General features: G+C 42.7%; 1 protein-coding gene across 1 annotated transcript in view; it reads left to right on the plus strand.

Annotated features, from left to right (window-relative positions):
• The window catches only part of RHBDD2 (rhomboid domain containing 2), an 89,019-nt gene extending 75,264 nt beyond the window's left edge, over window positions 1–13,755 (plus strand). The window contains exons 3-4 of the mRNA XM_078679626.1: window positions 11,065–11,215; window positions 12,534–13,755. Coding sequence (XP_078535752.1) covers window positions 11,065–11,215; window positions 12,534–12,897 — 515 coding nt within the window. The 3' untranslated portion in view covers window positions 12,898–13,755. The remainder of the gene's footprint in view (window positions 1–11,064; window positions 11,216–12,533) is intronic.
• The last annotated feature ends 548 nt before the right edge of the window (window positions 13,756–14,303 follow it).

The following is a 14,303-nucleotide window of genomic DNA, read 5'->3' on the forward strand; positions in this document are numbered from 1 at the left end:
TTTTTTTAAGAAGGCTTTCTAAGCTTAGAAAAATGTACTTCCCTCTAAGGAGGCAATGTGTATCTGACAAAGAGAATCATCGAACAGCGTTGGTAGCAGTATATGGAGACCATTCAATACACTGAGCCTGTACTTTAAAAAGGGTAACCATTTTGAACGTCTTGGTTTAAAAACTGTTTCTAATTTTATTTTGTTCGTATTCTTAACCTGCATCCTTTAAATTAATTGAAGTCTCCCTTTCGCTCTGACCTGTGTTCTGTACACTGGTTTCTTCTTTCTTTCCTTCTGCCTTCAACGGATGTATAGTTTAAATAATTCAAGAAAGCTTTTTATTTCCTCCTAACATGATTCCGTTTTGTTTTCTGTCACAATTAGTCCTTCTGAAAGCTGCAGTTTGCCAGACAAATTAATGGTGGCCTTCCAAGAAGATTCACAACTTGTTAACAGAAAACTGTTGGAGAATTATCACTGATTGATGGTTAAATTAAGGAGTTTTAAAGTTACTTTTAGGGCGGAGTATAGGCATAACACGGCAAAATACTTTTGAATTAGACTAGAGTAATACATGTAGGAATGTTGGTTTATTAATACACTTGCTCCAAATACGTTGTTTTATTAGGCTACATGTCTTTTTTAACATGGTGAAAATGTATGAGTATGTTACATGGTTGACTCACTATTTTTCTAGACCCTCTGGAACCCTTTTGTTGTTGTGAGTATGTTACTTCACAGGAGTAGTTTTCCATACAGTAACTCCAGGATTTTGTAATTTGCAACGCTTGTAAAAATCCCTACAAAATCTTATAAAGACGCTGGGTTTTGGGCTTCCTTTTACTGGCCAATTAATGCCAGGCTTGGCCAGTAAAAAGGGATCGAGCAGAAATGAGGTGTTTTCTTTCTTGCTCGCTCGCCTGGCTGCTCGGCTATGAGCACCTAGAGGAAGCGGAGCCCACTTCTAGGAAGCTCTAAACAAGCACCAATGGGAGGACATGGCCGCAGGAGACGGTCTCCCAGCAGGTATGTTAATGTTCTGGTCTTCTTTAGTAGTATCCTCGTCCCTCGCCCGTGACATTTTCCTTTGGCTCACCTTCACCCCTGACCCCACCGTCGCTGTTGGTTTTCCTTTGTGGTACTTCCCTCCCATGCCTCTTTACATTAATTGCTTTCAACCCTCTCCATGCCTCTATCGCCGATTACCCCTTCTCCCCACTGCTTCACACCTATACCACTATCTCTCACATTTAGCAGCGTGAAATTCATCGTGCTGCAGAGAGCCCCCACCGCCCTGCTCCCACTTTAATTTAAGATGGGGGTGGGGGGACGAGGAGGTAATATCTCCCTCCAACCCTATGTATTTGACGCTAGAAAGTAAGATGGCAAGGTGGTGCCAGAGTACAGATTTGAGATTTAAATCTGTACTCTCACTGGCACCAAAGCTGCTCCTTCCCAGCTCTCTCCTGCTGTGCAGTGCTGATCTCATCTGTGCCAAGGTATTTTAGTGTCGCAAAAACACCCCAAATTAAGAATCTTGTGCTGCAGTGTTTTTATTCAGACCAGACGGCAATATCATGACATGTCTGACCAGAGACAGATAAGGAAGTAAATGAGGGGCCTTACAAATCTTCTCTGATCAGCAAGGCCCTATGTTTTACAGTCACATTGTACTCGGTCACCAGTTTTATAATATAGGGCAGTGTTTGGGTGTTCCTGGGGAGAGTTTACTTTGTTCTTTACTATCGGGCTCAGTAGAAAAGCAAGTGAGACTAGAGTTACAATGTAGTTTGTTTGCTGTGATACATCTGGTACTCTGCTTCAGTGGCTCATGTGGCTTCAGAAAATAGCGCCCAAAAGTACAGTGACCTCCAAAACTAGACTAGGTGTCCATCCGGTTCTTGAACGGAGTGTATGTAGCCCAAATGGAGTCCTAAAATCTCTAAGTTCAGTGGATGGCTTTGGAATCCACAGGGCTGAAGGCACCTGTTTGGGCAACTAGACTTTGCCAGCTGCAAGGGGTGAACTGGACTTCAAGATTGTGGTCCAGCTGAGGGTTCGAACCACATTAACCCTGAAAATCATAAAAGTTAGAAAAACTGTAAAAGCTATTCGGATGGTTCCAAAGTCCTTGTGATGGACTGCAGCCAATGGGACCCCACTGGACACTGGAGGATGTAATCTTTTTGAAAGGCCCATGTGCTTTTGGACCTTGCTAGCGCATTCACGAATGCTGTTGGAAGGGTAGGCATAACTGCAGCTCTGCATCTCCAGGTGACTATCTTCGTTAACTGATGCTAGAATGACAAGGTCTGAATTCCTCTGGTGGGCTCATTCCCTTGATAACCTTTACCTGATCTTCAGTCAACTGAACCTGGTATTGTTCTGAACTTCCAGTTGAGCCTGCTCCTTTGCTCTCAGGGCAGTTCAGAGTCCTCTTCCTCAGCCACAAGGGTACTTTCTGCTCTTGAGGATATTGAGAAACGTTTTAACCAGGTCCTGTCCAGGCAAATTGCAAACCTCATAGCACTGCTGTGAACAGTGCTCTTTGATGTCCGGACAGATTAGGAGATATAGACTTCAAGGGGGCTGTATTTATCCCACTTTAATGCACCAGCGGCAAGCTTAGATCAACCAAAGTGCACCTTCATTCAAAGTTCATAATGTTCATCGGTTCTGAGTAAGTGTTTGCAGCATGTACATGTTGTAACTTCCCATGCTTTGTTTCCTGAGTGAGTATTCAAGTCGCTGTGCAGCCAGAGATTGGTAAATGGCAAACAGGAACATATGCAAAAAGCAACTCTCACAAATTCTTTCCCAACAAAAGGGATTACGTATCCACCCCCACCTTGCACTTTCGCCAGCCTGTAACTCCATGTCTAGGAAGGGGGTCCTAAATGATAAAACAGAGAGGTTGTCACTGCCACTATGTACAAAAGGCAATCTGTAAGGGGAGGTGTAATATTGTGCAGTCATGCACATGGTGATCAAATGGATGCCTTCTATTTAGGTTGAGCGCTAGTGTATCTTGCCCCCACACACCAGGTCACCAAACCTGACACCACCCATCATCAGCAATGCATTGGCAAGGACTGGATGGAATATTACAGGCACGAGCCAGTAGGCAATCTCTTCAGCTGGTAGAAAGAGAAACCTCTACATTTGGACAAAAATGTACTGCCACCACCACCACCAGTCACCTCCTAGCCTGGTAAGCAGTGGCCTTCGCCACCCTCGCCGTGGTTTGGGGGTACACCTTCAGTGTATCCCCTTTCAACATAGCTGGACTGTGTTGTCGAACTTCTTTTGTGGAAATGTGGAACACCTTGGGTGGGCTCGATGATTGTCAAGTCAACTGAAGGAAAAGGATAAAAGGGCCCGGAAACGACCAGACAGGTTGGCACATTGTGTTTTAACAACCCGTGTAGTGGACACTGTACCACACGGCAGAGATCCCTCAGTGGATTCCTGTCATGATGAGGACTCATTATCGAGCATGGCCACTTTTTGACAGACGTTGAAACATGATTTTCCTAGACTGGCTGCCCATTTAAAAAGCATAGCCATACTAGCCTCGATACTATAAGGTCATTTGCTTTGACCCCCAAACAATCCTCTTCTCCTCTCCCAATCTTAAATAAACCCTCAACCCTATCACCTCCCTTAAAAGCAGCGACCGTTGTTTGACAGTCGTGACAATTGAAACTCCTTTGATACGAAGAGCTTAGCATCTGCCTGAAAAGATGCACTCTGTTCTTGTGATTTACCGGCAGAGGGCAGCACTGCTCAATCAATGAACCTGTTTTCTAAAGATTTTCCCGCGCCTGTGATGGCGCGGGAAAATCCAATAATGAGAACTTTTTTTATCATGCAGAAGTACTGTACTGAGGGGGTGAACCGGGCCTGCAAACTAATGATTTTAACGCTGTCATTGGCAATGGTCCATGTTATTTATAGGTGACTTACAGACACCTGACATTCTTATCACTCTACTTCTTATAAGGTACATAATTTATAAACCATGTGGTCCATGTGGACCTGGTTCGCTAGTCTCCATTGCACAATGCAGGTAACTATGGATACTTATTGACATGGTGCAAAATACAAAGGGGTGCACTGCCAGTTTAGAAGTTACTCAACAGTGCCTACTATGTTACCACATTACATATATAAGATGTGGCTGGTATGTTTAACAATAACCTAATACTCCATAAAGGAAAGAATATTGTGATGAAGAAATTATTTAAGAACAATCATTTATTGGTTTCAGTGTTATGTGGGGGCCACACAGTTACACTCCAGCCAACATTTTACCCAATTACCGCTAAGCCATTATGTCATAAGGCTGATGATTAAGTGAGGAGCTGAGCAGGAAGTTGGAGCTTTATTTTAGTATATGTTGATCTTATTAAAAAGCTCGAGGACTTGAGATGTTGTACCTTATATTGCGAGAAGTGCTTGAAGCTAGAAAGGTGGTTGTTCAGCAATTGTTAATAAAAGATAACTGCAAAACACGTGTTGGCTAGATTGTGGTCTCCACCTGCCACTGAACCCATTTAAATAAACTGATCTTTACACATTTTTTACAACTCGTCATTCTTTCTGTTATGGAGAATTGGTCGTTGTGAATCATGAGCTTTTTTCTATATGTGTAAGTTAATGAGTTGTTTCAGCTTGTCTAGTAAATATGGTGATGGCATTTGGCCCAGAAGTATTCTGGATACTTTTAATTTAAGATTATATAGATATGGGATCAAGAAGTTCTTTCTTGCATGAGAGATGCATGGCCTGCGCCATTTATCCCAAAAGAGTATTTCCATCAATTTTAATCTTGTTGTGACACCACAAAGACGTCATTGGGGACAATGGCCGTTTTCTTGTGAAGCGTTATTAAAGCCTGGGTTGTATCGAGTAAGATGCTTGGAAGTTTTACACTCCGTGGCCATGAGAATGGTAAAGTAGGCATCTTTTAGGTCCAACTTAACCAAACAATCTTCCTTTAGCAACATATCTCTTAAAAGATGGATCCCTTCCATCTTGAAATGCCTGTAGACGAGGAATCTTTTCAGACATCTTATGTTTATCAGATAGTCTTAGGCAGCCTCTCACTTTTCCCAGGGAAGTTGATGAAGGTGAAATCGTACTACTCACTTTGGTAACCAGCTGAGCTTTGGCCATGTGACCTATTCCCTCTTGTACAATTGAAACATTCTCTCTGGGGATAGGTCAGAGGTGCTCCAGCTTGATAGCCTCTGCCAAAGCCTATTTGCCTGTAGTTTAGAAGTGGGACCGCTGGGAGCCCTGCCTGGCAGAAAGTCCCCTTCTGCCACCGAGCCAGTCACCTAGGCTGAAGACTCAGCACATATTAGTCTGGGCCTTGTTGACGGCAGCAAAGGTTGCGATGTACTTGCCCAGGGTCGTGATCATACCTTTGCTAAAGAGAAGGCCCTTTGGGTTTACAGAGGCTTCTTTCTCTGCTCTATCCCCAAACTTGGGATTTATCTTCATCAGTACTATCACATGCCTCTGAGCAATCATCCCAGCATTTGCATTTCCGAGGAGAACCATAGCCCTTTGGTTCCATCCCCAGAGGAGGTCTATATCCAATGGGGGTTGTTGACATGTGCCTCTTTGGCCATGTTGATTATCCATGCCAGGGGCCCGACCGCGACAAGGAGGTGGTCCTGGCATGATTTGAAGGACCTCTCAAGCCCCTTCCCGGGGTCTCTACACATCTTAAAGAGGAAGGTGATTAGCTTCGGGTCCAGGTTTGGGGTAAGGCTCACCTTATCATGGATAACAGGCCTTGAACACTCAACCTTTAGGGCATTCTGGGCTTCTTTCTCTAGTGGATTCCTGATCCATCATTTGATAAACTTGCCCACATGGTCAAGGGGCCACCACTCGGCACTCCTGGGGTGCTTAATGTTGTGCGTCGAAAACATCTCCTCTCCTAGAGGATCTTTGACTACGTCCTTGGGATCTCATCCTCTGTAAAAAGATTGTCCCAATCAAAATCCCTCTGATCAAGGTTCAATACATATTCGTATAAGAGCACCGTAGTCCGTAGTGCCGCATCGGAGACTTCTCAGTTTTGTGTCACCTATAAAACCATTCCCCTCCGAGGTGCTTAGACCTCCCATCCTTTATGAGGTGCTTGGACCTCCCATCCTCTTAAAGGATATGGACCCTTTCTCAATGTGTTTAGACTTCCTCCATCTCTAACCTCCTTTGTCCTTGCAATTGGAGTCTCCCTCCGAGATAGACCCATAGTCCTTATCAGAGCCTTTAGATCTTTTCTTAACCCCGACCTGATCAATTGTTGCACGTACACAGATACACATTTCATGTTGTATTCATTTTTTAATCAGCTCTTCCTTAATCTTCCCCTGTGAAATCTCAGGGGATTCTCTCCTGATCTGACATTTCACTATAATGTGGGGGGTGGGGAGGAGTCGGGAAAAACGGAATGCACCATGTAGGTATTTCTATGAAAAATGTGGGGGGGGGGGCAAAACTTTACTTAAGCGCTTCAAATACAAAAAAACCCAAGGTAATAAGCGGTGCTCTTTAGGAAACTGCTTTATAAATGTGCTAAATGTATAGGCTAAACACCTGTGTGCGATCAGCTGATCTCGCAGACAGTGCATCTGTCAGCGGGAAATTAAGTGTCTCTCGACAGCTGTACAGTCTACATTGAAAACAATAGGGCAAAGCCGAAACAAAGATGGTAGGACCTTGTGCGTAGGGACAGCAAGGCCGTTGCCCAACCTGTTCTTTCCTCGGGATACGGGCCGGGCAGTTGCGGTCTATGACAGGAGTCCCACAGGGACCGGAGTAGGCTGCGGAGCAACCAGCAATCTTCTACAGCAGCCACTCTGTAGGGGCCTGCTGTAGCCAAAGGCGCTCCTAATTCAGGCGACTCAGTGGTTTGCGCCCAGGATTTTTGAAGCAGCAAGGGAAAGGTGCGGGCGGCGCACCGCTCCGATCGAGGTATGCTACGATTCGGACATAATTAGCCACTAGGGGTGAGAATACACCACATGGTTAGGTTTATGGGCTCTTTTAGGGATATTTTATGCCATATTTTAGAATCTAAGCTACCTCTAATAACAATAACTTAAAGGGGCGAAGAAAGGTTGAACCCAAAGTGTAACAGCGTGACAAATACCATATATATAGCAAAACAAAGTTAAACAGTGACTTTTAAAGATAAGAAATAGAAATATACTTATCTATGACGCACAACGTTTAAAAGAGGCAAATTGTTCTATGCATGGACGTTCATGTTCTGAATGTTCTATTCTAGACTGTTTGTTGTATGATGTAAAGTACTTTCAACTGCTGCATGGAATGGCATTAAAGGAATGATGCATAATTGTATCCTCTGGTAATGTAATGAAATCCTTAGTTAGAATTTTCTTATTCATGAAAATGGATACTGTTCGATGTGGAACTAATAAGAGTTTTTCAATTTCCTGTCATGTAGGAGGTTTGAACAGAACTGCCTGTCTTATTAAAACCCCTTCCATGCTGATGGCGAGCTCAGCTCGTCATCAGCTTTACCTACCCTGTGCGGATGACAAGGTGAACTCGTCATGGAACAAAGAGATTTGAGAAATCTCAGCACAGGACGGGAAAAGCCATAGCATTGAATGTGTTAAGTAAGAGGTATGGTAGGTGAAGAAGTTTGCCAGTTTCAAACAATTGAGTTTGTTCATGGGTGTAAGTTTGTTGGCCGAAATTTTGGATTTCTTGTTTTTCACTGGAATTTTGAGATTAATTTCTCAATAGATAGAAGAAATCACTTGACAGACAAATCTGGAATATGCTGAGAAGGTAATGCACAATAGATATTTACATCGTCATCCTATTTTCCTTTCTTCCATGCCAAGTTCTGGTGACAAGGAATCTAAAAGAGCATTAATCTTGGTGATCATTATATTTTCAGTATAAATGGCAGGTACCTGTAAGGATTTACGGCATGAACCTTTTATTTGCCTTTATTACGGCTATGCACCCACAGAGCATGGATATTTATGATGTCAAGTTGTACAGGAATAGAATGGTCAAATTCTGCTGTGTAAATCGGTGTCATCAGCACAAGCTGCTGATTTATATGCCTGAATACCAACTCGGATACCGTACAACGAATCAACATTTCTAATCTTGGCCATTTAGAGTTATATCAACAGCAGGAAAACAATGTTGAGCCCTGTCTCGTAATCTGTCCAAGATCGAAGGTATCCAACAAAGTAGCATTCACTCTCCCTTTGGCTCTTTGATTACTATATAGGGAAAGGACCATCTTGGTAAATGCAACCCTGCATTTGAATTTGGTTAGCACTGAAATCAGTACACATAATACTGTGTTAAAGCTTCCCCAAATTCAGTGCTATAGCAGCCGTTGGTGAATCGATGTATTTAGCGTTTTCAATAATGTGGCAAAGAGCCTTTTTGTTGACACTTCAGGTATCTCCCCATGAAGGATCTCATTTTTGCTAGGAGCATAAGAATATGTAAATGTTTTTCAGACTGCTAGCCAGAATTTTGGCGTAAATCTATCAATGTAGATTAAGATATGAGCTGGTTGTTTTTTGGGAGGATGAGCAGTACTGAGGATGAGTCTTTATCTTCCTGATGTGTTACTACAATGGTAGCATCTGCAGAATCTTTCAATTTTACCATTATAGAGAAAGGTAGATATAGATCCATGAGGGCAAGGTACAGATTGTTTCTGGCGCACTTGGGCCAGGTGCTTTGCCTTTTGGCCTGAGAAAAATTGCCTCTGGGATTGTTTATGTATTTGAGATTAACCAATTGTCTGGTTTCTTCTGAAAGTGAAGGGATGTCAGTAATGTTCCTGCAGAAGTCGGAGTTGAATATTAGCTACTTCCTTGCGGTTTTAGAATAACCATGCTATTTTGTTGTTTTTCTTTTGGTAGTGTTGTTTTTAGCTTCCCTATACTTCCCTTCTCTCCCCTCCCCCCCCCCCCCCCCTCATCCCCTCCCCCCCATGCATGGACCACCATACTTGTGTTCAGCCAACTGCCCACGATATCATTATATGATTTTGTGATTGTTTGGAAAGGATCTAGATCATTGTTCTCTGTTCAGATGTCACATTTTTGATTTTGTCTGTGGATTGCCCAGCGTATTGGAGATAAAAACACTTCAGTTCATTTCTCTTCTGGTAGAAGTAGATGGGGGCCCATCCATTAGGATGCAATTTGTTCTAGAATAGCTTTGGTGTGGGAAAGAATATAACTTCTGGCCAGAGGGGATGCATACCCTCCAAAATGGTTCAGTTACAGGTGGGAACGTAGCTTTTTAATTGCTTTATGAAACTTTGATGGATGAACTTGGTACTGCCATTGTCTCCAAACGATCTCATGCATAAGGAGCTTAAAGTCACCCCCATATGATTAATTTGGTGTCTTTCGGTACTGCTGCTATTTTCATTTTCGGATTTACCCTAGATCTAGGTTGCCTTGGGCATGACCATGTATGTTCATGACTTGTAAGCCTACACCTTTTCTACAGAGTTTAGTGAGGAGCCATGAATAAAAACAAATTATACAGCACACAGCCAGGGTGTTCCAGTGCGAGTCTGCTCATATCAGAACAGCCACTCACAGTAGGTTCGAGAAAAGATGTGGTTTGAGTTCCTTACTTCTTAAAGCGAGCCTCACACAGCAAGTGAGTTTTCATTCCATGCCTTGCCTGCCAGCACCAAAAGGAGCGCATTCATTCATTATTTTCATGACCTATAAATCTTTACCGCCTCTACAGAGTTTAGTGAGGAGCCATCTGCCTTCATCATCTGACCTTACAAGTAAGTTTTTAGTTTTTGGAGGTCATAGTGAGGAGCCAGTATTTCTTGTGCTTGTTTCTAGGTTGTCAGCAGATGACTGTCTTACTGTATTTATTTCTTCCTCCACCATAAGGCTAAGTCTTTCTTTCTACTTGAAGTTCAGCCTTATGCCATCTTGTGTTCATCTGGTCTTACTCTCTTAATTTGAAAGAATGCTTTGCGTAATATTTAGCATTCCATCGTGACTGTCGAACCTGCTGTTTTCCTTTTAATTTCTTTCATAGCTGTGCACGTGCAGCACTTTGGATGAAATCTCTGTCTGAATAACACAAATATAAATATATTCTATGATTGACAAGCTTATTTAAGCAGAGCACTGTAAGGCAATATTGCAAATATGTTCAGGTGATGTTTTCCCAAGTGGGGGTACTGAATGTTACAGCTTTCAATATGCCCCTGTACAGTTGAAGACAATTATATCTTAACCGCGTTGACATGTAGGAGTTCGCTCTACCAAAATCCGCTATACTGCAGGATATACCATTGCAGCTTACAGTAATATCAGGGAAAAATAACTTACTACCTTGTACTGCCACACGAGTGCCTCCTGCAGAAAAGTGTGGGAATTGACGCCCCTGCGGGCCAGGGGACTAAGATACAATCTATATAGTTAAAGAAGCAGGCTAGGCAGCAGAACATGATTGTGCTACGTTTAATGACTCCTGGTAAACTACAGACTTGAACTTCTAAACAAGCAGGTACCCTCCCCCCCTCTCCCATCCACCCTTTCCCCCCCCCCCAACCATCAACTTGAAATTTTATCTAATGCTAAGTTAACCTAAGTTTGAGGCTACATCTGATGGGGGAAAAAAAAAATATCTCAGTACATACTCATTGCTTTGATGTTCTTGTGGGACTTGCAGAGCACCTGCTTCAGCTCAAGCATGGTCCTTTGTGTATTGATGAGACTTTCATTGAGAGCCCTCTTTGATCTGGAAGGTATCCTAAGCTGAAACTGGTATTTTGATGCTGGGGCAGTCCAGATGAATATTCTGTTTGACATGCTGGTGAACGCTAAACCTATCATAAAAGTCTACACTTTTGCAGCACAATCTCCTCTATTAGTATTGATTCTAGTAGGCGCACCTGCCTTGACCGGGCTTTGTTAATGTGCAGCTCAAACATGGCATGATTCTTCCAGCAGCCAGAGAGCTTTATTCGTGTTTGAGTTTGATCGTTGCTTCCCTTAATGTGCTCAGATGGCCTGGGAGGATGTTCTTTCCTGGATCTCCCCGAGCCGGTGGTCACCAAGCTTGATCGCAAGCTCCCCTTCAGTGCATTGAGGAGGATACCAGCCTTAAACTATATTCCAGGATCCACAGCAGAGCGGAGGGCTTCCCAAAACCGGAAGTAAGTCCATCATTCTTTCTTTTCTTGCAACAGAGAAAGCTAAGATTTTGTGTTCTTAACATCTGCGGAGGCACATCTAGGACATTTGGGGATAACTTTGGTTGATTCTGGCTGATGGAAGCACTGTAAATTACACCGCCGTCAGAGTTTCTCTGTAGAAATGAGAAGACCATTGGAGTTGGACTGTGTCAATTTCCAATTGAAAACAATTGGACAATGTAAGTAACAAGGGTCGAGGTTAAGCAAAAAGAAGTCACTCCTTAGCTGAAAATATGGGCAATTATAGACCTTAGATGAATGAGCAAACACTCCTTTTTAAACCGCTCACAAACAGAGATTTGAAAGTTCTGGTAAGCGTGGCACAAAGTTGAAAGTTAGAGGAACACAATTTCTATAATGCTGTGCACGCATAACCTCTATTGCACAATTACTTCAGTACCCTTGTGTTTTAGACCTTTATATATTATGAGTCAACACCCGGAGTATCCTTTGTCTTCTTTTTTTTGGCTTATCAGAGAGATGTTCCTTAAATACCACATTGCTCTTTGTACACCTGCATGGCACATCTCATAACCTTTTGCTTTATTGATGTGTATTCTTAAATATCAACCATGCTGTCATTCATTTATTTGGTTTTGAAAACTACACAGTTCACAAAGCAAAATATTAATTTTCATGAAATTAATGAAACTCCTAAGGGGTACATGTAGAGAAATTGATGTATTTTGTTACGAATTTGATACATTCCTCCAGCATTCAGAGATCCAGTCGAGCCTGGGCGTTTATTTGACACACAATGTGCTCATGGGCAGAGGTAGATTAATTCCACTCCGTAAGTGTTCCGGACTGGAAAATTGGGAGGGGAGTTGTTTGCTTTCTAGTCCAGATGGATTGCCTGTCGACATCTTCTGTGCATGGGCGTTTTACTGAATTATTCCATTCTAGTCATTTAAACAATGCATGACACAGACATAATCTGAACAGTTAACAAGAAATCTCGCATTCTGACAGTTTTCAATAGCTCCCAACCTACCCTTGAGAACAAGACTTGAGGAAGTAGCGTGCACACATCCATATCATCGCTGTGCTTCTCTTTGCTGCACTCCAAATTAACTTTTCTGGGAGCCTTCTCTTCGAGTGGTGATTAAAAATGGGTGAAAACCTCCTTTTCGCATCTGCCATGCCTTGTGGAGTAGTTTATTTCAGCCTTTGTATCTGTGTGCATGTCTTTTAAAACAGCCTTTAGGGCAGATTTTTCACATTGAGTGAATGATACATTATAACATATTCCTTTTTTTTGAATTGTCTTATTTTTCAGACTGAACCCACCTCCAGGCTCTTACCCCACTCAGCAGTATTATCAATACCCTCCACAAGGGCTTCAAGGCTCAGCTACGCCTGGATTGGGGCACACCCATGTGCCTATTCAGCATCACCATGGGCCACCTTCTTACCAAGTCGGGGCACCCCATTGGCCAATTCATGGACCCAGTTCTGTGCCAGTCCAAGGACACTGCTGTAGTCATTCACATGCCAGTGCCTCGCCTGGAGGGTACCCTTCAGCGCCTTGGGCAGCCCCTATGAGTGGTCACACCGAAGTCTTGCAGCATCACCAGAACGTTCCTCCATCAGTAGAGCCAACAACAGCACAATTTGGGCTCACTGGTGTGGAGACTCGCTAGGACTCTCTTGGGAACCCAGCAGAGGCTGCCATCACTTTTTGGGATCCGAGAGGTCCTCTTCCTGAATGCATCGACAGCTCCAGCAGGGCTCCACCAAGGGCTTAGTGTGATAACCATTCCTGGTTAGAGCTGGTTTCATCAGAAGTACGTGATATCACAGCATCACTGAGGTGTTGGATGGACAACATAGTACAGGATTTGACACACTTGTGAGGAGGTAACGCACCCATGGCTACATGTCTTGTCACGCTTAACCGTGAAGAAATGTAATGCAACCCGGCGGCATGTTGGCACATTCTTTCTCCAAAACACAAATAGAACATAACATAATGTGCATGTGAGTCTGCAATTTAAAGTAACACACCCAAAAACAGGTGCTCATGCCTTGGGACGGGCAAAGGTCCAGCTTGCATATCTGTCATTAAGCCTACAAGGTAATCACAAGCAGTGGATAAAGACTCGCGCACTTAAAGAGTAAACACTATGTCGTTGTTTTTATTGTTCACATACACACCTTTCCAAATAAGATTAAAAAAAGACATCACATGTCACCGTGCAATGCCTGTGAAACCTGTACTGCACATTTAAGACAGTGTACCCACGCTAGGGTTCCAAGTCTCACAATCCTGTGTGCAGCGTCTGGCCTGATTCATTTTAAATCATGGAAAGAATTGCATGGAATCCAACTATGACTATATAACTGTATGTAATGATTTTATATGTGTGGTTTACGAATGCACAGTAAGTAAAATTTTATGGTGTGGTTGTGGGACTTTTGACATTCTGCTTCACGTCCGCACACTTTATGGACAATGTTTTTTAAGCTGAATAAAATTGAACATTTTGACTTATTTTAAACTTAGTTGCGCTGCTGTCCTTATTCTCCTCTTATTCTTAGGACGCTGTTCTGTGTGAATGCCATTACTGGGGTGCATTAATCCCTGCGATAGTCTATTTTATACCTCACGTGTCTCTCTTTGATTAAACGGTTAGTACTTTACACTAAATGATGATTTGAGATTACTTTTCGAGAACGTGCTAGGATGGCAATACTGAAGAGTCCTCTTTCCATACATTATCTAATACTAAACACACATTTCAACAGTGATTCTCGGTGCTTTTCTCTTAGCGCGGATAGTGCGGTCTTTTTGTTTTGAATCTAAAATTACACTGCTGAATTCTCACACTTACCCGTCTTGAATTCTGCCAGTGACAGCCCCATCTCCTTATGCTTCTAATACTTCACCCTGATGCGGCACGTTGGTTCTATCTTGGATTGTGGTGTGAATGGGCATGCGCTTTCAAGTGTTTTAATTTCTTTTTTTAATTTCGGTTTATTGAAAAATAGAACAAAAAGTTAAAAAAATATATATATATTTCTTCATTAATATATGTTTGATATACAC

The sequence above is a fragment of the Lissotriton helveticus genome, chromosome 3_1, assembly GCF_964261635.1.
Source record: "Lissotriton helveticus chromosome 3_1, aLisHel1.1, whole genome shotgun sequence".
NCBI lineage: Eukaryota > Metazoa > Chordata > Amphibia > Caudata > Salamandridae > Lissotriton > Lissotriton helveticus.